At 38.8% G+C, this 26,357-nt stretch overlaps 1 protein-coding gene across 1 annotated transcript in view; it reads right to left on the bottom strand.

Moving 5' to 3' along the window:
• The window catches only part of AGBL1 (ATP/GTP binding protein like 1), a 1,004,372-nt gene that overhangs the window by 358,780 nt on the left and 619,235 nt on the right, over positions 1-26,357 (bottom strand). Inside the window, exons 21-22 of the mRNA XM_037832989.1 lie at positions 22,547-22,678; positions 11,550-11,726 (exon numbers count right to left, since the gene is read on the bottom strand). Coding sequence (XP_037688917.1) covers positions 11,550-11,726; positions 22,547-22,678 — 309 coding nt within the window. The remainder of the gene's footprint in view (positions 1-11,549; positions 11,727-22,546; positions 22,679-26,357) is intronic.

Here is a 26,357-nt window from a genome sequence, read left to right as displayed (position 1 = left end):
AGCATGATTAGACTGAATTAGAGATAGCAGAAATACCATCTTTCTCATTCTAGGCATTATGGTAATTTCAATGGAATCGACGCTCACATTCATATTTTTAACATTCATAATTCACATTTGATTCATATTACATTGCCAGTAATAAAATCCCTAAATATATTTTTAATAAACCTTTTTGTATTTGAGTGCTTTGTGTTTTAACCAAATTCAGGACTTCTCAATTATCTATACTAAATTCCTCTTTTGAGATTTTGTGCAGGAATCCAGTTTGCTAGCATCTTTTTTTAGACACTAATTCTGCCATATAATACAATAGCTGCTTGTCCCAGCTTTGTGCTATCTGAAGATTTCATCAACACAAAGCAACATGGTATAATTGACAAACAAAGGATTTAGTGTGTTCTAATTCTAATTAGAACACAGTGCAAATTCCAATCCCACCACTGAGCAGACGTCAAGCATTTGGTGCCACTTAAATTTTCTTCACCTCAGTTTTTACGTCAGTAGGCTGAGCATAACAATCTAAGCAGAGAATAGTGATGATGATGGTGAAGATGAGGATTAGCTAAGATTTTGTGTCGACACTATGCTAAGTGTCTTACATACTTACACAGTCTGACATAGGTACACTCATTATCTCTATGTTTTTGGTGACAACGTTAAAGCCTAAACAGAATAAACAGCATGCCCAAAGTTACAGAGCTGATAAACGATGGAGCTAATGTATGAAAGTGCTAAAGTCACTTTGAATGTTAATTATCTTCTTCCTTCTTTCTGAGTCATTCGTTGTTCAAACAATTATTTCACTAATCCTCTACTGATGGACCATAAGGTTTTTTATACTTTTCAACATTAACAAAAAGTGGCATCCTTGTACGTGTATCCTTGTGCACTTCTGGAATTAAATTTCTAGACATAGAGCTCAGGGTCAAAGGTCACAAACATTGTTAAATATTTCCAATTTGTTCTATAACTTTTATAATTAAAAATAAAAAAAGATGATCTTGGGAATTGTGTGGAACCTATCTCATGGGTCTCCTCCAATCTCCTCGGTGCCATCAGCTCCCGGACCCCCAGTGATTTGTTTTGCTTCAGGGACCACCAATCTTCAGGGGTCTTCACAGCTCTACCCTCCAGGGCTGACTAGCCTTACTCCTGGGAGGATTTCCTCATTCACTGTTAACATATAGCAAGGCCAACTAGCCTCACATCCTGAATTCCTGGCTTCTCCCACCATTTACGGACCGGGATGAGTGGATGCAGAAGGGGCCAGATGGTGCAGCCTGGACAAGTGAGGCTTCTAACCCTCTGGGGCCAAATTTTGATGGACGGGAAGTGAGGTGGGGCATGGGGGCACAGCAGGCAAATAAATGATTTCTCCTCCCTTTTCAACCACTTTTCCAGACAACGGTTCCTGCAAACAGCCTATCGAAAAGCCTCCAACATAGCTGGGTGGCCCTACCTGACTGCTGGGACAAATGAAACAATGCAGCACTTTGCCTTACTTTCCATCTTGCCCCACTTTCCATCTTGCCCCTGCTGACTTTCCTTTTCTCTCCTTCCATGTTCTCTAATTCTTGGTCCTTGGTGGTTTTGTGGCTCATATAACATTTATGAAAGTGTCATGTAAATTGTAATCCACTATAATTTTATTTTTGTTGTTTTCAGAAATACTTGGGGTTGTTAGCCAGAACCTCATTTGGAACTAAATAACTAAGAATGCCCTTATTTAAATTTCACTACTTTTTGTCAGTCTAAGGACTTTGGGACACTTTTGATCTCTCTGATCCCATGTTTGTCTTCAGGGAGGCACAGTTATCTGAGCTCTACAGAGAACCAAAGCCTGCAAAACATTTTGGTGTGGTCTTAAAAGCAAAGCTGGAATAGTAGTATGATTATGTACTTGTGTTTGCCAACATATTCAGATGAAAACCCCCAGTGTGAAAGTCCATGGGATAAAAATAATGAAACAGTAAAATGAAACTAGGATGAAAGAAAAACCAAGAACTTCCTGACCCTGCCCTACTTTCAGACAACTATTCTCTACTTTACCGAGACAAATTATCTTTCCCAATTTGACAACAAATCTGTGGATGATTCATATTCAACTCAATCACCATTTATCAAAGGCCTGAGTCATCATTTACTTTTTCTGTGTTCTCCTGTAGCACCCAATTCTTTTCATATTACTCTTTGCTGTTACTGCTTACTTATCTCCCTCTCTGGCTGGACAATAAACTCCAGAAGAGCAGGAAGTTGTCAATTCTACTCTACATCATGTTCTTGGCACCTAACATACTGTCTGAATTTCAGGAAAGGTTTCTTGAATGATGAATGAAAGAAAGAATGAATGAAGAATGAAGATGAAATGACCACATCATTTGGCACTGGCTAAGTGCTTTTAGTTTTATATACCCTGGCCACAAACTTCAGATTAAAACAAAGTAGCTACCTCTATATGTTGACTAATTGATCAAACAATTATAAATACATATAGAAACATCTAATGCCCTATCTTCTAACAAGAGAGTTCAAAGTCCTCTAAAATGCCCTCTTCTCATTTATTTTCAGGGAACACAAACATAAAAATAGAACAACTACTTACATTTTAAAATAATAGAAAATTTTGAGGTTGCTCTATTGGAGTGAAGAAACGGTAGAGAATGTTGAAGAATTGGCTGGAGAATTTGAATGAAAACCTGTCCCTCATAATCAAGGAGGGTATTATAGTTCATTATAGTTGGGGTCCCCTCCACTTCAAAGATAAGTTCCCAGCTTGACGGTTTGTGAGAGAATGCCCCATGGATAACTCTTCATAACCTGGAGTCTGCTTTGCTCAGCCCATCTGGATGGAGATGCTATTCTAAGGAACTCAATCATGCACCAAGGACCAAAGAAAAGCATCCCAAGGTGGGCCAGTCCTTTTCCCCTATGCTACACACTAAATAAAACCCTGGGCTAAATCAGTACTCTCTTTGGTTTTATGTCTGTTGCTTGAGGGTGTCTCCTTGTAGATTTCTGGCCTATTGCCTTTACACTGATCCCATGAGAAGAGTAAGATTTGCAGAAATAAATCATCTTTTCTTCTTCTTGGTCACTGAAGCCAAATAATTTTGAAAGGATCAGAGGTCATTTGAGGTTCATTGGATTAACCCAAGGACCAAATTATCTCCTTATTTTTGATACAATGAACCATTTTCTACAATAGGCATTTAAAATTCAAAGCTCCCAGGGCTTTAGTAATCCGAGGAAAAAGCTCCTGCTGCCAACCTTATTAGCTTCTCTGCCTCTTGATTTTTATTTAATTCTTTTTAATATTCTCTCACAATGCTGACAGACATTATGGAATTGAGGGCTACAGAATGAGGACAATATTTTAGTATATCATTAAGTTTCTAGTGAGTTAATAAACTGCTCATAATGTACATTGCTATCATATACAAAGAAGTTAAAAAAAGAAAAAAGAAAAAACAGAACAGCAAAGCAACACTTGTTGAATCACAGTTATTAAGAAAGGAGAGAGTACTGGCATAAATGGTTCAAATAGTGGTTCATACAAAAATAATATATTAGCATCAGTATTTTCTATTTATATCTACAAAGGAACAAAGTGGCATTCCAACTGAAAAACAAGCTTTTGAAAGATTATCCTTTTCTTTTCTAAGCCCAAGGGAGGGGAAAGCTGTTAGAGAATATGGGAATGAAGAAAAACTGATCTGGCCTTGAAAGGCTGGCACAAATCAACAAAATGCCTCTTATCAGGGATCACTTTCAACTTTGAAATCACATTCATATACATCATCTCATTGTAGTTCACAGAAATTCTGAGAATGCTGTTCTTGCCCTAACAGAAAAATTAGAGCCCCCGAATGACTTCCCTTTCTTGACCCTTAATCTCTGCTAACCTCCCTTGGTGCCCTGATGCCCATGGGTGCCCTAAATCAGTGCTGCTTAAACTTTACTGTGAACATAAATCACCCGCAGTTCTTGTTAAAATGCTGACTCAGATTCAGTATGCAGGGCCTGTGATTCTGCATTTCTAACAAATCCCAGGTGATACCCATGCTACTGACCCACACTCAGAACAACCACCTGTGAGGAGAATCCTGAAGAGATTAGTGTCCTGTGTCATTGTGGAAGATTTAGATTTAATCCAATACACATTTAATGAGATGCATCACTGCTCTTGTGCTAATTGATAAGTAGGCAGAAATAGTCAGCGATTTACAGACTCCATTTGATTTCCACAAAGTCAAACCAAGCCTTTCTAGGGCTGATTTAAGAACTGAAACTAGTAAGTTGTGAGGAATCCTCTGCAGATCTTATCTGCAATAAACTAAGGCATGAGCTCTTAATCTTTTGGGGGTCACCTACCCTTCTAAGGATAACTCAAAAGCAATGGGTACTTACTCTAGAAAAATGCGTGAATAACCAATTAATCAGTTCTAGACTCTTTAAAGCCTACATAAGAAAACTGTCCAAAGACACCAATTTAGTACATTCTGACCTAGGGGTGCCCCTGAAACTAGGAGAAATGAACAAACAAAAACATCTTTAAATTCTCACTGGATTATTAGACAGTTTTAAAATACAGCTCTTGTGGGAGAACTCAGTCAATTATACAAAAGCAGTGATGAAGTTTAATAAAAAAGCATGGGGGAGGCAGAGAATTTGCGACATTATGACTAAAGCCATGATAAGTTCTCTAGGCCCAAGTGGGATCTGGAAGAAGAGAACAAAAACAAAAACTAGTTCTAAAATCATCCTGCCATTTATGCCTGGGTACCCTGCCTCAGAGACTCGCAGTGAGTGGTGTCTGGGCCGCCAGACCTGAATCTCCAGGGGTGCTTGAGAAAAAAGCAGCAATTCCTGAGCCATATCCCAGATCAAGTAAATCTCTGGACCTGGGGTCCAGAAATCTATATTATATAAACTCCCCGGTGATTCTTACGCACACTGATGTTTGACAAACACTATTACTCAGATACATGAGCGAAAGTAAGATACTTCCTTACTCCTAATTTAAAACTCACAAAGAGTTATATTCCAATACAATCCTGTCTACAGAACAAGGAAGTGATTTCTGAGATAACAGTGTTCCAAATATATTCTTGAGTTGTGCTCACATTATCAGAGTAATCTTTTACGTTCAGCAATCTTTGGAGGTATTTAAATCCTTTTCCTGACGATCTGTTTACCCTGGAAAGGTGAAATAAGAAGACGGGCCAAGGTAGTATTGGAGGAGGGGGACAGATAGAGCAGCCCAAATCACCTGACAACTAGCTCTTGGGTACTAAAAGCAGAAGACTTCCTCCCTAGAAAAATGTGCATCCCCAGACTTTGAGAGGCTTCACCATCCTGCAGGGTCACCTGGTCTAGGTGATCTATTAGCCCCATGGGTATACAGCACATACAGCCTTAGTCAGGCATAATATAGCAGAAACCATGTCTATCTCTTAGCTATAATCATCTCATCCTTTTACAAATAAGAAAACTGAAATCTGGAGAAGTTGAATGACTCACCTGTTGCTGTGGATACAGATAGTGACAGCAAAAAGCAGAGGCTTGGTCTCTTGTTCACAAAGCCCAGGTTTCATTTCATCAACCACATTCTATTAGGCAGAAACCAGGGTGGTAAAAGCAAAGATTCTATACTGCTTGGGTTCAAATTCTGGCTCTAAAACTTACTAGGGTCTGACCTTGAGAAATTCCTTAACCTCTCTGTGTAAGTTAGGTATCATAATAACAATAAAACCTACTTTGCAGTGCAGTAGCAAAGATGCAATAATTTAATATATTAATAAATTAAAGGCTTTGCAAATATGTAAGTACCATAAACATGTTTGTTATCTGTGATGGCTTGGAGCTACGTATCCCAGGAAAACATGTTCTTAAACTTAGTCCATTCCTATGAGTACAGACCCATTGAGAATATGATCTCTTCAAGATGTTACTTCAGTTAAGGTGTGGCCCAAAGGAATCAGGTTGGGCTTAATCCAAATTACTGGAGTCCTTTATAAGCAGAGTGAAAGTCAGAAAAAAACCCAGAGGGGACAGCCAAAAGCTGAATGTTAATGGAACCTGGAAGAGAATGGAGAAGCCAGGAGAGGCCACCATGTGCATGTCCATGTGACAGAAAAGCCAAGGACCAAGGATCACCAGCAGCCAGCCCAGAATGCCATCGTCTTCTGGGAGAAAACATTGGCTTGCTGATACCTTGATTTTGGACTTTTCTTAGCCTCAAAATCCCAGGAGTCTATAAATTCCCATTATTCAAGCCACCCTATTGCATGGTATTTGTTTTGGCAGCTAGGAAATGAGTTTAAGAGGAACATTACAAAAGACTTGCACCCTTTTCTGGGGAAAGAGTTAGTATGTTTCTGATTGTATGCAGGACAGTTGAATATTATTAGGCAAAAATATGACTGTTACTGTTCTTATTTAGGGATTAAGTATAGCTTAAGGAGATGAGCGTAGATGCCAACTGGGCAAGGGACTGGATTGTGGTGCTTAAGTTCATATGTCTACTTAGCTAGATTATGGTGCTCAGTCGTTTGGTCAAGCAAATACTGGCCTGATTGTTACTGTGAGGCTATTTCATGGATTTAAATTATCAATAAGTCATCTGTATTTATGGCTGATTATCTCTACAATCACCTAAGGAGATAGCCTTCAGCAATGAGAGAGGTCTCATCCAATCAGTTGAAGGCCTTAAAGGGAGAACAGATGATTTCATCAGGAAGAAGGAAATTTACATCTCTACTTCAGTCAACCAGCTTCTCCTAGAATTCATCAAAAACCTTCATCAGTGTTCCTAGCTTGCAGCCTGCCCTACAGAATTTGGAATTGCCCATTCCCACAGCTGTGTGAGCCAATTCCTATAATAAATCTCATACTATTTACATTATTTATATATATCCCCTGTTGTATGTGTTTCCCTGGAGAATCCTATCATTATCACTATCTTAAGGCTATTGTGTTTCATAATACTCAAGCAGTTGTGATTAGCATTCATAATATGTGACATTACTCTGAAACTTGTGATTCAAAAAGTTCCAAGAAAATCTAGAACTTCTCAACTGTCTGGCTATGAGGTAGAGAGAAACCAGTAGCTATTATAACTTGAAGGGGTGTTACAACATGGCAATATGAAGACAGGAATAAAAACCTCTTCTTGGTCCTTGGTCCTATTCTGGACTTTCTTGCCTGACCCAATCTCCTTTCTGGACCACAGCAGCACTAGACCTCCAGGGCAAGCGCCCCAGCACTGAACTGCAAAGTCTCTAGATCTATCTGGAGGCCTCAGTCCCTAAAGAGCTAAGGCAAGCAGGGTCTGGACAAGGGACACCAGAAGCCCTGCAAGCTGAGTTCAGATTATTTAATTTCTTATATGAAATTCATCCCTATCAACTCATCTTCAATAGTTTAAGTGCTTAGTTCCAACATTTATATTTTCTAATCTAAGCCTTTTTGAAATACTGTTGGAAGTTGATTTCCCCCAGGAAACAGCCTCTGAGACTTTGGGATTTGCATGCAGAAGGATATTTGGCAAGTGCTTTCCAGAACACCTGGGAATGGTAAGGAAAACAGAACTGGGAGGAGAGGGATGTTGAACTGTGATGCAATTTCAACAGAGGCCCCAGCTGATCCTATGGGGAGTTCTGGAGCTAGGACGGCCCTTCAGAGTTATCCCAACGGAGGCAAGGAACCGGGCTTTTGTATTCCCTCAAGGACCAGCCACGGATGCAGGCTGTCCCCCTTCTAACTCTGGACAAGACAACTTCCTTCAGCTGAAGGCATTTCCTGGTGCTGACCACAGCTGTGATCAGCCTGGAACTGCTTGCCTGGGTTCTAAGGAGGGATCTAGAGGGTGAACTACAGTGTCTTCCACCTGTGCTGATGGAAGTCTTTCTGTTCCATCATCATCTGTTATTAGAATGTGACTATGTGAGATTCCACAGCTGGACTAGTACTCCTTACTCTGGGAAAGAATCCATGAGCTGCTCTCAAATCATGTAAACAGTGACAAGGCTGAGAGGTCTCAGCACTGCATTCATATGCATTTCCCACTTACTCCATTTCCTCCCACGGTTAACAACTCGTATCTTCTTACCATCTCCATTTTAGAAAGGCTCCTAATCACATTTAGGTCATGGTGGTTTCTTCCCTTTATCAAGTTGTCCATGGACAGAAAGGATAATCATCCGATCCTGCCTGGAAATCACCATTCATTCATTTATCCATTTATTTCTTCACTCATCAAACATTTTTAATGCCTATTCTATACTATGGTATGTACTGAGTATTTAAAAAAAAAAGATGAATCAGACAATTGGAAAGGCCTTACATGTCATGATAAGATTTTATCATGGGTTTTATCTAGACATAAAGACACTTTAAGGGATTATGGACAGTGTTGTGACTTGAATAGATATGACTTACAGACAGAGCCTTCTGTTGGCTTGGAGAGGATGCACTGCAGACAGGGTCTACAATACAAGGGAGGCTGTTCCCAGGTAGGAAATTTAAATACCATTTGAACCACTTCTTCAAATCTCAGTTTAGTCACCCATCTTTTGTCCTTCCTTTGACTAAGACCCCCTTGGCCACCTCACAAGTCAGCAGTGTTGCCAAGAAGCATGTCAGTGACCTGCTTGGTGGGAGCACTTATATTATCTTCCGAAACCACAGCAGCCCATGGGGCCCAGTCGTATGCTTTCATATGTGCAAACACATAATATATATGACCCCAAGTCACAAATAACTCAGTGTGAAACACACAACTGTCCATAGAGTGAATTCCTCTTAAAAATGATCCCTAAAAGGATTTATCATTCAGGTTTGGCTTTTCCACTCTATAGCCTCAATAGCTTTGGGCCAGTCAGTAATAGATAAAGTAAATCTTTCAGTGGGTGGGACTTCCACATTAAATACAAATTATGGGTCTAAGTGTATGACCTAGCAGTAGAGACTCTATCCCAAAGAAAAAAAAGCAGGAGAATTTTTTAAATTAGCCAGCTATAGGCTGGAAAACATCACATTAATATATATGAGCAAAAATATCATATTAATAATAATTATTTGATGGTAATAGCTTATGTTCTTTAATGCAGTTCCAACATAAATGTCACTGTAAGAAAGGATATTTCATTTCAATACTAACAAATCAGGTACTTAGTGTGCTGGGGGAGAAATGATTGGAACTACTTTAAAGCTGTGTTAACCAGAGAAACTGCAAAAATATTTATATTCTTATGAAGGAAGGAAGGAATGCCCCTCGCGGGTATATTTAACTATCCTCCATCTTTTGGATAAATGGTAATGTTAAACAAAAAATGGAAAGATGACCTTAGAATAATAACCTCAAGATCCAACTGGGACTTGGCTTCCCAATGTACAAAAATCATTTGCAATATGTTCAAGATGGAAATTTCTATACTGCTCTATAGCTCATAGACTCCATTATATACCTCAAACAAAATTACCAAAACACCCAACGCTGGACTGACTTCTTTCCCCTGAGATGGGCCCTCCCATATGTAAAATTACTCATAATCCCCTTGTTCACTGTCTGCAATTTTGCTCAGTTACCCAACAATGTTTGGAAGGACAGAAAAACAAAGGGATGGGAAAAACAATCCATTCTGAGAGGTGCTTCATATAGAGGATAGCATTGTTAAAGCAAAACCAAGTCTGGCATGGTTAGGGCTTTCTCTAGCCAGTTCTTTCTCCATTCTTCTTCACCTCCAGAGGCTCCACGCAAAAGGCCATGTGGAAAATTTCACAGAGCAAATGCTGGGCCAGTAAGAGAAAGTTGTTGCCAGGGGCCAGCCCCTTTTCACTCTATCATTTCCAACAGCTGCTGTGTACATTGCGTGAAGATTAAGAGTTGGTGGGGGCCTAAATCTATGAGTCATTTAGTTTTCAAACAACAGCTCCAAAGGACTTCAAGTTTTCAGTTGATTTATCATGAATGGCATTGATACTTATGTTACTAGAAACTATCAGCCTGAATTGGTGCTTGGAGAAACACTGTATGAAAGTCACCAATCCAACAGGTCTTGAAGGGTTGCATGAGTTATCTTTTAAATTGGTTACTGGCCCCTTCCCACCGAGAGGCATACAGCTAGGAAGGCACAAGACTATATCCATAACGCCTTAGAATCACAATATTCCAGGCTTATTTCTCTTACTTACAGCTTTTGAATGCCAAGAGAGTGAACAGATCCCTGATGATATAACCTCCAAGTACAATCTTTTGGTCTTTACAAACATCTTGAGTGGTAGAAAGGAGAGGAATTCTGATTATGATCTGCATTTGATACATGAATTATGTAGTCTCATAGAGGTAAGTAACTTGCAGCATGGCTTGTAAGTGGAAGAATGGGGATTTTTGGTGCCCAATCCCATGACCATTCGGTGATCACACTCTTCTTCTTCTACATCTATGTTAATAGGGGTAAACCAGGGTTGATTCAGTCTACAGTCTGGTTAATTCAGTAATAAAACAATTCTTTCAAGCAACTGTTTAGACTGACAATTTGACAGAATTAGTGGTTCAAAATGGATGATTCAGTAGCCCTGTGTCGAAAAACTCTTTGGCCAGGCAGGGAGTTTGATAATGTTCATCGCCTGTCACTCCTGTACTCCTTCTGAGAGCGAACAGATTCCTACAAGCTCTGGATTTTGTACAGATGCCAAGTGCTTCCTGGCTGTTCCAGGAGAGTATCAAAGCCAACACAATGAGTTTTAATGCTGGTGAGGTCCAGGTATTCTTGAGATTGCGTGGAAGTCACCAAAGAGTAGCCTGTCAGTTTGCCTTACAAATTTAAAAGAGTCTATTACCCTGGCACTGTCACAATGTACTTGATTTATGCTCCTCTAGTGGGGGGAGTGGGAAGAGCAATTAGAACAGCCTGCTGTAGCAGCTATCCCGCTGCTCAGGAAGTTAATATAGCTGTGGAAAGGATGTGATTCGTACAAGAGCACTTTCCCTAACAACAGCATGAGTCCCAGACCCACTCATCCTGGGGAGACCCAAGTCATGCAGACATTGTGGTGTGCTCTGGTGAGGGTATGATCACACAGAGAGCTGCTGATTTGGATCAGCACAGAAGACAGAGGAACACAATATGCATTGACAATAGCTATAGACCTACCTCCACCCTTTATGATGCATAGGGGACTCCTTGGCTCATTGCAAAAGGCAACAACAGATTCTCATGCATATAATAGAGCCAGGCAAAGGATCTATAAAAGCTGAGGGTGCATGTCAAAAGGAGGCTCACTGCTGATGGCTGGAAGAGAGCAGCTGATTAAGAAACCAAATGAGAAGGCATGCACACATTGCTTCCAGGAGCAATACAGATTTTGCTGCAGATGAAGGCAATCATGAATCAGTTCTTTATGACAAGGGAGTTGGACCAGATTTTACTTGGGGCCTTCTTTCCTTTTCAGTGAAAAAGCAGGAATGAGGGGTCTGCAATAGCCCCCCATCATGACGTATTACTGCTAGACAGTGTGGGGGACCAACCAGCAGGCTCACTTACCTGGTAGGGGCCCTGGTTGCAGCCACAGTAGCTGCTCTCCATGGTGTAGCTTCTGGAAACCCCCATTTCTCTCCACACCACCACCCGGGCCGTGGAGGCTCGAGATTTCTCCACAAGGAAGCTGCAGCTGCCCATTGTGAATGCTGGGGCCAGTTTATCCAGGATTTTGGGAAGACTCTACAATCAAAATTCAAACGATGATGAGTTGTGGGTAATTGGGGAAATGCATCATAAAAAATAGTTTCTCAACATTTATTAAGCATCTCTCTATTTATATATATATGATATATATTATATATATATATATATATAATGAACTTAATATATGCTCCTATGACCCTTATATCAACCTTAAAAATGGATGCCTTTTTTTAACCAGTTTGCAGATGAGAAAACTGAGGCTTAGAGAAGTTATAAAGAAATAACCTGAAGTCATACAACTACAAAGTGGCTGGAATAGGATTCAAACTCCAACCTGTCCAACTCGACACTGCCTTTCTGCATCACTCTGCATGCCTGCTGCACACATACATTCATCCTCATACATTCCTGTGTTTCTGCAGATTTTACAGTAACCTGAAATTTACAGAGCGACTCCAGCCAGCCTCACCATTTCTTAGCCTTAAGAGTTAGACTAAGGACTGTTCATTTATTCATAGGGGCCATTGTTGAGACTTGAGCAGGAACATATGTAAAGTTCACTTGTTTCCTAAGGGTATGTAATTGCCAGAATGAACAATTTCTCCTGGTCTTCTGGCCTATAAATCTGAGGTTCATCAATTATAAAACTCCTGGAAATCCATTCCTTCTGGGTTTGTATATTCTACCTCTTCCTGGGGTAAAAAGGCTTTAAGTGTGACTGCTTAATCCCACTTAGAAGGCATCTGTAGACCCTTGCTACTCTCCCACTCTCCAGCCACGAGCCCTCCTCCCAAAAGGCAATGACTGAAGTTGACAGCATATGAAAACTTTGGGTTGGCAGTAATATATGCTTAGACAGTCCCAGAACTTTTGTGACAATAACAAAAACGGTTCTCTCATCTCAGGGCTGACAAAATAAGCACAAACTAACACAGAATATAAAATTATGTACATTAAACAACCAATACTGAAACCTCAGGCATTAGGATAAACCATGGGAAGAAGGTATCGAAGCAGAAGTTGATGAGAATATGAAGTAAGGAATTATTTTTAAATAAATGCAGTTTTGTCAATTGCTAGAACACTGAGCAAATTTCTTAATCTCTCTGGTTCTTACTCTTCCCATGATTAATATAACTTTTAATTATATTAATAAAAGTACCAATATTGACTTATAAATTATATACTATGTAAGCATCCATTAACATAACAATATAATTTGAAATACCCTCTAAGCTCCCACATAGCCTCCAGGTGTACAGCATCATTCAAACAAGTAAAATGAAATGCCAATGTTGGTCTCACTTGAGCTTCTACAATTGCCTCCTAATTGATTTCATCATATCCACTCTTGTCCTTCTCTCTGTGATCCCTCACTCCACTTTTATCCTTCAAAGTGATCAATAATTAAATAATTGTTTATGTAATTAGTGTTTACTTTCTATCTTCTTTGCAGCTTAGACGTTCCATGAGGGAAGGGTCTGTGTCTTGTTCACAGGAAAATCCCTGCTCACGGCACAGTGTGTTATTCATTGAAGACACTCAATAATTATTTTCGGAAATAAATAGAGTCTCGTAGTCCAGACCCTCAGAGGGTGCCTGTGCTAGTTTGAATGTATTATGTCCCCCAAAACGCCATTTTCTTTGATATAATCTTGTGTGGGCAGATGTATCAGTATTGATTAGATTTAATTCTTTGAGTGTCTCCATGGAGATGCGCCCCACTCAACTATGGGTGATGACTCTGATTGGATAATTTCCATGGAGGTGTTACCCGACCCATTCAGGGTGCGTCTAAATTAAATCACTGGAGTCATATAAATGAGCTGACAAACAGAAGGAACTCAGTGCAGCTGTGAGTGACAGTTTGAAGAGGAGCTACAGCCAAGAGGGACACTTTGAAGAAAGCACAGCAGCTGCAGATGAGAGAGAGTTTGAAGATGGCCGTTGAAAGCAGACTCTTGCTCCAGAGAAGCTAAGAGAGGACAAATACCCAAGTGCAACTAAGAGTGACATTTTTGAGGAACTGCAGCCTAGAGAGGAACGTCCTGGGAGAAAGCCATTTTGAAACCAGAACTTTGGAGCAGATGCCAGCCACCTGCCTTCTCTGCTAACAGAGGTTTTCCAGACACCATTGGCCATCCTCCAGTGAAGGTACCCGATTGCTGATGTGTTATCTTGGACACTTTATGGCCTTAAGACTATAACTGTGTAACCAAATGAACCCCCTTTTATAAAAGCCAATCTATCTGTGGTGTTTTGCATTCCAGCAACATTAGCAAACTAGAACAGTGCCTAAATAAATAGGCATGATTATATGCAACTAAAGTGATTGAGAATATTTGATCAATATTTGACCTTGTTGCAAAAATTCTAACCAGATCATTTAAATGATCTTTCTTACTCAAGTGAGCCTGCTTTAGGTAAATAGTACAGCTCCTGCTCAAATGACTACACGTTCAAATTAATTGGGTGATTCCTGGAGTCTAGAGAATGTAGGATTTGCAAACTGAAATTGGAGTACATCTCTTACATCTCCATGGTGACAGCTTATCCATCCCATAAATAATAGACTCCCAAACTGTAGCATTTACAGTAAAGCCCTCCTTCCACCATCTCATTTCCCTTTTCATTACACGTAAATTGATCTATGTCAGAGTGAGGAATGACAATTACAGCTATCCTAAACTGGAAGTTTGGGTTTGTTTGATTTGTTAACAAATATGAAGTAGATGAATTCTGCACATAATTTGATATATGGGAGCCTTTTCCCTGGAAGTCAACTTGGGTGGGAAAAGAGGACTTGAGGCATTCAACTCTTTCCCTGCCACTTGGTCTATGCCCTGATGTTTAACCTCAGTTCTTACAACTTGAAAATTATAATAGATATCTTTTCACTAAATGTTTATCATATATTTCACATGCAATAACTCATCACAAGTGTTAGAGAGAGGCTTATTATTATACTATTTTATAGATAAACAGAGGCAAACCACGGTAAGTACTTTTTCAAAGGTCACAGAGCTAATAAGGACAGAGCCAGAATTTCAACCAGGTTGTGCTGGTTTGGATGTATTATGTCCCCCAAAATGCCATTATCTTTGATGCAGTCTTTTTGTGGGCAGAAAGGTATTGGTGTTGATTGGGTTGGAGACTTTTGATTGGATGTTTCCATGGAGATGTCATCACTCAACTGTGGGCAAGATCTTTCACTGGATAATTTCCATGGAAGTGTGGCTCCGCCCATTCAGCATAGGCCTTGATGAGTTTACTGAAGCACTATATAAGCTCAGACAGAAGGAGCGAGCTTGCTACAGCCAAGAGGGACACTCTGAAGAATGCCCAGGAGCTGAGAGAGGAGCTGCAGATGAGACACAATTTGAAGATGGCCATTGAAAGCAGACTCTTGCTCCGGAGAAGCTAAGAGAGGACAAACACCCCAAGAGCAACTAAGAGTGACATTTTTGAGGAACTGCAGCCTAGAGAGGAACATCCTGGGAGAAAGCCATTTTGAAACCAGAACTCTGGAACAGACACCAGCCATGTGCCTTCCCAGCTAACAGAGGTTTTCCAGACATCATTGATCATCCTCCAGTGAAGGTACCCGATTGCTGATGTGTTACCCTGGACACTTTATGGCCTTAAGACCGTACCTGTGAAACCAAATAAACCCCCTTTTATAAAAGTCAATCCATTTCTGGTGTTTTGCATTCCGGCAGCATTAGCAAACTAGAACACAGGTCTAACCCCTGCAAAAAACTGCAACTTAAATGGAGTATTACTAAGCAATGGGGCCATAATGAGGTTTAAATGAGATGTAATATGTCCACTGTACAATAGCATCTACTACATTGTGATATTATTTGTAATTATTATAACATCTAAAATAAAACTCACTTCTTTGCTGGCCTTTCTCATTTTCTAAAAGTGGGCTTCAGATTATATAGTAAAGACTCTCTTCAGGAATGGAGACATATTTCCAAAACACTGCCTGGGCACTAAACACCAGGCACCATGGTAGAGGGGTTAAAGGCAGGCAGGCCAGAGACAGACGGACCCAGGGTATGAGTCCAGCTCCCCATGTACTTCAGATGGTCTACTCTGCCTCCTTGAGTCTTAGGGAGAAGTAACACCCCCCTATGAGTGTTGTTACAAGGAATAAATGACATAATGTGTAGGTGGTATATTAGTTAGGGTTCTCTAGGGAAACAGAATCAATAAGAGATATTTATAAATAAAAGATTTTATACAAGTGTCTCATGCAACTGTGGGTATGCATGAGTCCAAATTCCGTAGGGCAGGCAGCAAACTGGCAACTCCAATGAAGTGTTCAATGAACTCCTCAGGCAACGAACTGGCAACTCCAATGAAGGTGTTCAAAGAACTCCTCAGGAAATGCTTCACTGGCTAGCTGAAGAAGACGTGAAGGTCCTCTCCTTCACTTCCTTAAAAGTCTTCAACTGACTGGATTAAATTCAGCTGATTGAATTCTCTCATTGTGGAAGATATGCCCTTCATTGATATTATCCGTCACAGCTGCAGTCAATTGACTGATGATTTAATAAACCAGCCTTCTGCTTTATTAACCAGCCACAAATGTACTTTCAGTAATGGTTAGGCCAGTGCTTGCTTGACCAGACACCTGGATACCGTCACCTGGCCAAGTTGATACATGAACCCAACCATCACAGGAGGGCATAGTATAGTGGCTGGCACTTAGCACAGACCTGGCAGGATTTAGATACCAGTCCAGAACTGGCCCGAGAAGTGTCTTCTGTTTCCTCATAGACACTGAATTCCCTCTGTCCAAGAGCAACAACCTCAGGTGCATTCCCTAACTCATGGGAGGAGGATTGATTCTGAATCAATAACTAGCTTCAAGGCACATTTTAGAAGTCTGAGCTGTTTTTATTTTATTTGCATGCTGCTGACTCAAGCCCTGTCTGGTTTCTCAAATTCAAAGAAGATGAAACTCTTCAATAGGCTATGAACTCACTAGACTATTCCTAGCTCAGAACTCATTTCCTGGGAGAAGTCCTCATTATCAGGGAAAATGCAAGCGCTGTATGTTTCACCTTATGCAACTCACATCTTCCCTTTCTTTTGGATTAAACATGTGGCAAGCATGTGGGTGGATAAATGGGTCAAAAATATAAATTCTGGAGTCATACCTACATAGTTTCACTTTGAGATGGTTATTTAGCTTGCCTGGCCTTCAGTTTTGTCATCATAAAACAGGGGAGGGAGTACTAGTAGTAGCTAACTTGAGCAAGGTAATTAATGTGAAGTGCTTAGAATCCTCCATAAAAGTGTACTATTATTATCATTATTATTGGACTGCTCAGAGGGGAGTGATGAGTGAAGGCTTGCAGAAGAGGGATACCATTTTGCTCAGTGAGTTAACCTTCTAGAATTAAAAAATAAACAAACAACCCTCTATTTATTTGCCTTATATGTTCTCTTACTTTGACTTGGAAACATCCTGTTTTCCAAGCTCCAAATGAAGACTTATTCTTGTTTTAACCCTCTGTGCCAGTTTGGATGTATTATGTCCCCCCAAATGCCATTACCTTTGATGTAATCTTGTGTGGGCAGACCTATCAGTGTTAATTAGATTGTAATTCTTTGAGTGTTTCCATGGAGATGCACCCCACCCAACTGTGGGGGATGACTCTGGATAATTTCCGCAGAGGTGTTGGCCCGCCCATTCAAGGTGGTTCTGAATTAAATTACTGGAGCACTATATAAGAGCAGACAGAAGGAGCGAGCTTGCTACAGCTAACAGGGACACTTTGAAGAACACCCAGGAGCTGAGAAAGGAGCTTCACTTTTCAGAGACATTTTGGAGATGGCCTTTGAAAGCAGACTCTTGCTTTGGAGAAGCTAAGAGAGGACCAACGCCCCAAGAGCAAGTAAGAGTGACATTTTTGAGGAGCTAAAGCCTAGAGAGGAACATTCTGGGAGAAAGTCATTTTGAAACCAGAACTTTGGAGCAGACCCCGGTCACGTGTCTTCCCAGCTAACAGAGGTTTTCCAGACACCATTGGCCATCCTCCAGTGAAGGTACCCAATTGCTGATGTGTTAACTTGGACACTTTATGGCCTTAAGACTGTAACTGTGTAACCAAATAAACCCCCTTTTATAAAAGCCAATCCATCTCTGGTATTCTGCATTCAGGCAGCATTAGCAAACTAGAACACCCTCTCTTTAATTCTAAATTGCAGAGCAGTTTGACCCTTTGTTCTGTTTTTCTCCAACACAGCACATACTTCAAAATATAAGATCCCTGAGATCAGAATCAAAAAAGTGTAGACTGATGTCAGACCATTTTGGTTCAAATCCCAGATTTGCTAACTATGTGCCCTTGGGCAATTTACTTAATCTCTGCGTTTCCATTCTCTCATATGTGAAATGGGATGTTATACATATTCATTCAACAAATATTTGTTAATCACCTTCTATGTGCTAGACACTGTTCTAGGACATAGAGTAGTTGGGAAGATTAAAATTAATTACTGCATAGGAAGCACTTAAAATGGTGCCTGGCACCTGCTTAGCACTGTATATGTAGCATACATAACTATTATCTTTGCAACTCCTCAAAAGTAGAAAGTTATGAAGACCAATGACAGGAAATGCCACCCTGTCTCAGTTTGCCAGAGCTGTTATAAAAAAGATACAGGCTGTTTGGCTTAAACAATAGGAATTTATCACCTCACAACTTTGGAGGCTGGAAGTCCAAAATCAATGTACACTCAAAAAGAATGTATATTCTAATGTTGGGAGAAGTGTTCTATACGTATCAGGAAAGGTATTCTCTATACTTACTGATTTTCTGTCTGATTATTCTATCAAGCATTGATATGAAATTATTAAAACAAGCATCTATTATCATAGAATTTAAAAATTTTTCCTTTTAATTCTGTAAATTTTTGCTTGATGTACTTCGGGGCATAAACATTCTCATGCATTCATAATTGCTATATCTTCCTGATGAATTAACCCTTTTAGCATTTTTAATTGTTCCTCTTAACTTATATAAGAATAATATTTCTTATTTTAAACTCTATTTTGTCCTATAGCAATATAGCCACTCCATGCCTCTTATAGTCACTGTTCACACGGTATCTCTTTTTTTCTATCCTTTAACCATCAACATGTTTGTGTGATTAAAATCACAGTGTGTCTCTTACAGACAACATATAATTGGACCTTGCTATTTTTCCAGTCTGACAACCTTTGCCTTTTGAATGAAGTGTTTTGTCCATTCATATTTAGTGTCATTATTGATATTGTTGTATTTATTTCTGCCATTTGGCTATTTGTTTTTAATGTGTCTCATTTTGTTGTTGTTGTTCAACTTTTCCTTCTATATTACCTTTCATTTCTTCCATTATTTCTTCAAATATTTTTCCTCATATATATTTTTCCCCATTTGTGGATCTACCACTACATGTATGTTGATATACTTGATTCTTTCCTAAAGATGCCTGAGGTGTTAATTTTCCTTTATTTTTTCCTAACTGTTCTTTAAATTGAGTAACCTTGGACTGAACTTCAAGTTCACTGTTTCATTCTACTGCTGTCCCAAATCTGCTGATGATCCTATCTAGTGAATTTTTCATTTTGGTTTTTGTACTTTTCAACTCTAGAATTTCTTCTTTTTATTGAATTTCTAATTTTCTATTGAAATTATCTACATATTGGGTTATTGTCATCACATTTTTCATTAACTTTTGAACATAAGTTAATTCTTTGAACATATTTTAATAGTTTTTGTGAAATTATTATGTGATAAATCCAACATGTTGGCCTACTCAGAGCATGGATCATACATTCTTGATTCTTTGCATGCCTTGTAATTTTTGGTTGAAAACTGGACATCATAGATCATACTTTGTAGCAACTCTGGATTATGTTTTCTTTTTCCAAGGGTTTTTGTTATTATCCACTTTCCTGTACTTAGCCTACAGCATCTTTCTTCCTTTCCTCTCAGTGTGTGGCTGCTGATATCTCTGCAAAGTTTTTAAAAATTCTTATTTATTTATATTGCCCGGTTTTGTAGGATTTACTCCTGTGTCTGATTAGCTTTGTGCTAACCAATGGTTTGGGCAGAGGTTGTGTTCAAATACCTTCAGCTACTCTCTGTTGGCTGATCTGTATGTGGTTGTGGAGCACATTCAAAATTGTGGCCAGTTCTCAAGTCTCCCTGGCTTTTTCCTTTTGACTGTTGTCATGTGTTTCCCCTGCACAGGTATACATATATTTCCATAATCCAGGAATGTGTGGAGAGTTTAGTTCAGCCCTTCTACAGCTCTCTCATTTCTAGGATCTCCCCTTTAAATTTCTGACTATTTTTTGTAGTCAGCCCTGTATGGGTAACACTGCATTTCTTGATGATTAAACAGGGCTGGGAGGTAGGAGGAAGGAGACCTAAGTAAGAAGATCATAGACTTCTGCTGTTCTTACCTGAAGTTCTAGTCATTTTCAAAAATAAATGCCCCTCAATTTGTTGTCCACATTTCATCAATTTTCAGAGTCTTGAAATGGTTGCTTTTGACAATTTTGTTCTATTTTATACTTGTGTTTTGCAGATAGGATGCACTGATCTCTATACCACAATAAATGGAAGTAATGTCATTAAGTGTTGATTTAATTAAATTGAGTAAATGCTTATAGAGTGAGTTTGAGACATAATAGGGTATATAATTGTCTCTTCAATGCACATACTAAAGTAAAGGAAAGTATCTGATAAGCTGAACATATTCAGAATTGTTCCAATTTAAATGTGGATGTAGGAATCAACCTCTTAGACTGCTGACTCCAGTCAAAAGCCATGACTATAACATTAACCTATCTTAAATAGACCCACTCCTCTGGGTCTGTTTCCTTATCTGTAAAATAAGTGAGTCCTTCCAGTTCTGACAAGATACATTTATTATGCACAAAAACACCTTCTGGACAGAACACCAGTGTCAAAATCATTATTTATAGGTCACTGTTCCACCCTAGATTTAGAATGTCAAAGATAAAAGGAGCTACATATTATGTAGAATCCCAAAAAGCAAACCAAAAAGCAGGGATGATTAGGTTGAAATGAAGGATAGACCAAAAACCTTATCTACTTTTCTACCTCTACTTCCTATCTCGTAGTAGGTCATGAATCACCTTTGAGGAACCCTAGATCCTGAAAGAACACAATTTAATAAACTATTAATAGAATTAAACCTCCCCATTTCACAAGGGAGAAAACTGAGGCTGAGGTAAGTGACTTACCCAAAATTAGAGACCACAGAGATGGATATCAGTGTATAGATGGATTAGTCTCTTTTCAATAGCATAGTTATTAAATATTACTATGCTTGCTCTCATGGGCAGAGACTGTGACATATCCACCTCTATAATGCTAGTGCTTATCACCTTACCAGGCACTAAACTTGGCGTCAAAATATTTGTTGAATTTATTAATTAAAGAACTCAAGTGATACTCTAAACTGAGACAAAGGATGAGAATCTACACCATAATCCTTGTGATTCCTGATATCTGCCCCATTCCATGTCAGCTTTATACAGGGGATTTCTGAAGGTTCCATTTCTTCCTATCTCTGCCTTTGTATAGGGAGTTATCCATGAATATTGTTACATTCTCTTGGAACAGAAGTGGTAAGAGTCATGCTGATATTTAAAACTGAATAATGTAAATAAGTGTTTTAGTTCAAGATGTAACATGTGTAAGAGATAATTTTATATAGCCAGCATGACCATGCCCAGATGAATGTTTTAAGTTACTAAACTAGTTTCCTAAAGAAAACTAAACAGTTAAACTTTTTGTGGTTTATCACCTTTACTCTGATTGAACCTTAGAGCAAATAGGTCATGAGGATAAGCTGTTGATTCAGCTACTTGGGAAATCTGTACTAATCGGCAGCAGTCCCATTTCTGATGGACATACATAAAGAAGGCTGTAGCAAAACTTAGGAACAGGGAAGGTATTTCCAGGCAAAACAGGAGTTTGGTGAATTTTTATGTCTTTTAATTCTATGATTTAACCCTAGGTATGAAAGCTATTTTATATACAGTAAATTTATGTATCCAGAATAATAAAGGGTTAAGAAGAGGTAGAAAATATCATATTTTTTTTTCATTTTTCTATTTTAATTTGAAACAAAGTCAAGCTTTAATTTTGTGTTTGGATAACTTTGTATATTCTACGTCTTCCTAATTCCCAGTAATCAATAGCTTGTTTTCTTTATCCTGACATGAAGAAGTCCTCCCTCTTCCTTGTTTATCTTTAATTTCCTATTGATTCAGTGGAGGAACAGTTGAACTCTAACCACTGGAAACAAGGAAAAATAAAATTGGGTTCTATTGGCTACTGCTTTGCTTTTTATAGAATGCTTACACAGAGGGATGTGGATTGTCTAATGCCTTAAATTTGACCATTCCTTCAATTAAGTTCCTTTCATAATCAGTATAATATTGTTCCTCCAATAGACTATGTAAGAGAGGCATTTTTTTTTTTACTATCTTCATTTTACAGATGACAGAGGGGCAGTTCAGAGAGGTAATGTTACTGACTCATAGTCACACAATTAATAATTATAAATCCAGGCATTAAAATGAGATATGCTGTCTCCAAGTTTTATGCCCTTTGCAATAAAGCATTGTCATATAGAAAAAAAGAGGCAGAGCAGCTAGGCAATAAGCCATTACTCAACAAAACCACAGGAACCCTAGAGTTAAAAATAATAAAGAAAAATTATTAAAATACTTATTTAGAAAAAAAACGGTGGTGTAGGACAGGGTCAGGAACACGGACATGAAATGTCTGGTGTCATTCTCCCCTAAGGCTTACCCTGTAGCTGACATCCTCCGAGAGGGTGGATGCATCCACAGTGCTCTCTGCCTGGCACAGGGTCTCTTTGATGCTACAACCATACAGGAATACATTCTTCTTTTGAGAGTGGCCATGGAAATCACAGAATACCTATAAGGGCCAAACAAAGAACAAAATAAATCCAGATGAGGTATATTGGCTTCTTAAAATGTTTAAAATATAAACCTTCTCAAGTGGATACTGTATATTTAGCTAGAACCAGCCAGGTTGAGATCTTTTGTGACTTTGGCAAGAGCTGTTTTGTTGAAGTTATGAGGGAGGGAGCTTAGGGCAAACAGGATGTGAGGAAATACAAATCATGCATATCTTTTTTGAGAAATTTTCTTGTGACTATGGAGGAAACGGGAAAAAAGCAGAAAAAAAAAGAAACTTTTTAATAATTTTAAAAGTCAATTTGAAAGATTCATTTAAAAGGAATAGACTAATTATACAAAAAGAGAAGGTAATAAAGCACTATAACCTTTCTATACATTCTGCTGTGGCAAAGAATGTCCACCAAAACCCAATGGCTTAGGAAAACAAGGTTTATTTTTCACTCATTCTAAAGTACAGCTGTGACTCTGCTTTGCATATTTTCTTTCTTCTAGAATCCAGACTAAGGAGCAGCTCCAATTTGGTACACGCTACTGTTGTGGAAGAGGGGAAAATGAGCAAAGGTGAAGAATCATGCAATGGCTTTTAAGGCTTCTGCTGAAGCACAGCACACATCACATATTCTCACATTCCATTAGTCAAAGAACATCTCATGGCCCCTATTATCATCAGTTGTAGGGAAGTGGATTCCTCCCACAGGGAGGCTCTGGAAGTCTTATGGAAAAGGGCAAGGATATAAAATCCAATTACAGGAAGAAATGATAATAATTGAGAACACGAAGAAAATATTTTTAAATGTCTACAAATTCTTCCCATGTTATGTATAATCCTTTTCATGGATTATGCTCTACTTCCATCAAGAGGTGGAGTCTATTTCTTCACCCCTTGAATCTGGACTTGGTCATGTGACTTCTTTGGGTCAATAACACATTATGACACATTATAACACAATTAATAATTATAAACCCAGGCATTAAGATGAGATTTGCTGTCTCCAAGTCTCATGCCGTTTGCAATACAGCATATCATATAGAAAAAAGAGGCAGAGCAGCTAGGCAATAAGCCATTAATCAACAAAACCACGGGAACCCTAGAGTTAAAAATAATAAAAAAAATTATGTGATGCAAGCTAGGCTTAGAAAGCAACTGCACATTGGAGTTTGCTCTCTTATTGCTCCTGGGAACCTTGCAACAACTATCATATGCATAAGCGCAGGCTAGCCTTCAGGATAATAAGAGACAAGTTGCAAAGTCATCCTAAGTGACCTAGCTGACATCGAGTCGACCACAAGACATGCGAGTGAGGCCTTCTTTGACAATCCAGCACAAGCCAAAGTGACGCTAACCAGAAGAATCATCCAGTTTCTTGGGTGCTCCTCATGCAGAATTATGAGAAATAATACAGTTTTTGTTTTGCTGTAAGGTCCTTACACTACACATGAAACATTATGATATTATTTGAAGGTAGATTCTAATTGATTAATAATGGATATTGTAAACTTGAGGGCAACCACTAAAAAAGTTTAAGGGGCATAAATAATAATAATACTTCAATAGTGGAGATAAACTGGAATCATAAAAATGCTTAATTAATATAAGAGAAATCAGAAAAGATGGAAAGCTCTAAGAATAAAGGAAACACATAGAAATAGTTAATAACATGGTAAAATTAAACTAAATATATCAATAATCATATTAAATACAAATGGTCAAAACCCACTAATTAAAAGACAAAGTGTGTCAGATTGGATAAATAAGCAAGATCAAATAATTCAGTTTATATGAAATCCACTTGAAATAGAAATACATAGAATAAAGTAAAAGGATGTAAAAGATACACCATTTAAATACTAAAAAGAAAGCTGGATAGCTATATAATTATCAGATAAAGTAGACTTCAGAACAAAGCATATTATCAGGAATAGGAGGGATGTTATAGTCGGTATCCCTATCTTGTCTTTGGCAGTTAAGTGCTATCACCTGGCCTCTGCTAGTCCAGGATTCTATTACCTCCATTGAAATCAGGGACCCCATCTCATCCTTTACAGAGTTGCCTACAAAGGAGAGAAAGCAGAAAGCTTTCCACAGATGCAGATGCTCTTTCCCCTGATTTATTTCTCACTGCCTTAGTGAAAGGGGTGTCTTCTGAACCCTCTTGCAGAAAATAGATAGGATGTATGTGTACAGGTCTCAAAACATAAATCTAGTAGACATTTCTATCTTGCTATGCTTTTGTATGTCCTCATCCACATCATTCCAGAGAAGCTCTGACATCTCCACCTCGCTAAATGTAGATCACTGTTAAAAACAAGTTTCAGTCAACCAACCAAGTAAGCTGTTAGAGCCACTCCAGCTATTTGAGCTAACAAATAAAAAACAGAATCTCTAGAATGTGCATTCACATCTATAAAGCCAGCCAAATCTAGTATTAGCCTCCATTTTTGGTTTAACATCCACAGAATCCATTCCAAAACACGTTCCCCAGGTTTCAGCTGACATATTAGAAAAGTCTTGCAATTCTTTTAATGTGTAAGCTATTTCCTCTTCAGTCATAGCGTGTACTCATCTTCCTGGAGCATGCTGACATTTGATCCTAGTTAAGAGATCAGGAGAGACCTGTGGTAGTTGTGGTGGGTCTGAAAGAGAATGAACATCCCCTTTCAAGAAAACTGCCCTAGATAAGGTTATCACAAGATTTTCAAACAGAGACAGGCTAGTATCCTCAGACATTATCCCCACTGTTAAAGGAGGCTCAGAATGACCTGGAGTCCAAGATTGTCAGTGTCTTCTGGGTATGACCACACATGACCCCATTCTAACTTCCAGGATCTTGTTATTTGCAAATCGATTCTCTAACTTTCACATGAGAAACTCAGCAAGAATTCAATTGCATTTCAGCAACCTGCACAATTAAATTTTCCATTTAATTTTCAGCAATATCAGCCCCTGTGGCCACAAGAAATATTATAGTATTTTAGAGGTTGCCATAGAAGCTCTTTGCTTCTCAAACAATGCAATGAACTGAGAGCTAAAGGAAATGATCTTATCACTTTCTTCCTATAAGCACCCAAATGCATTAAAAAATATCTATCCTATATCACAGTCCTTATAATCTTCATTACTGCCACAGCGGTCCATTGCAGCAACCACTTGGACTCCTAAGTCACTTGGTGAGTTGGAACCTCAACTCATTCAACCACAATTGACAGCTCGATTAATCGTGATGTCACTATATGTCATGGATTACCAGCATCCCATTTCCAATTGGCCAGGAGCTCAGAGCTGGGCTCAAGCCCATGAACATTACCAGTTGAATACCTGAATCCTATCTTCGCAGGTTTATCATTTGACAGTATGTTAAAACATTAAGCATATTCTTATCTTATGACCAGGCAATCCCATTTTTTTGGTATTTACCCAAGAGAAATGAAAACTTATGTTCACACAAAAACCATTACGTGAATGAGTATAGCAGCTTTATTCGTGACTACCAAAACATGGGAATAACCCAGAAAATTTTCAGTCAGGGAATAAAGAAACAAACTTTGACATATCCTTATAAGGGAATACTATTCAGCTATAAAAAGGAATAAAATATAGATTTCAATATGCATTTATTCAAAATAACATGGATGAATCTTAAATTCACTTTGCTAAGGGAAAGAAGCCAGAACCA

This window comes from Choloepus didactylus, chromosome 4 (genome assembly GCF_015220235.1).
Source record: "Choloepus didactylus isolate mChoDid1 chromosome 4, mChoDid1.pri, whole genome shotgun sequence".
NCBI classification, from domain to species: domain Eukaryota; kingdom Metazoa; phylum Chordata; class Mammalia; order Pilosa; family Megalonychidae; genus Choloepus; species Choloepus didactylus.
This window is presented reverse-complemented; position numbering and strand designations above follow the sequence as displayed.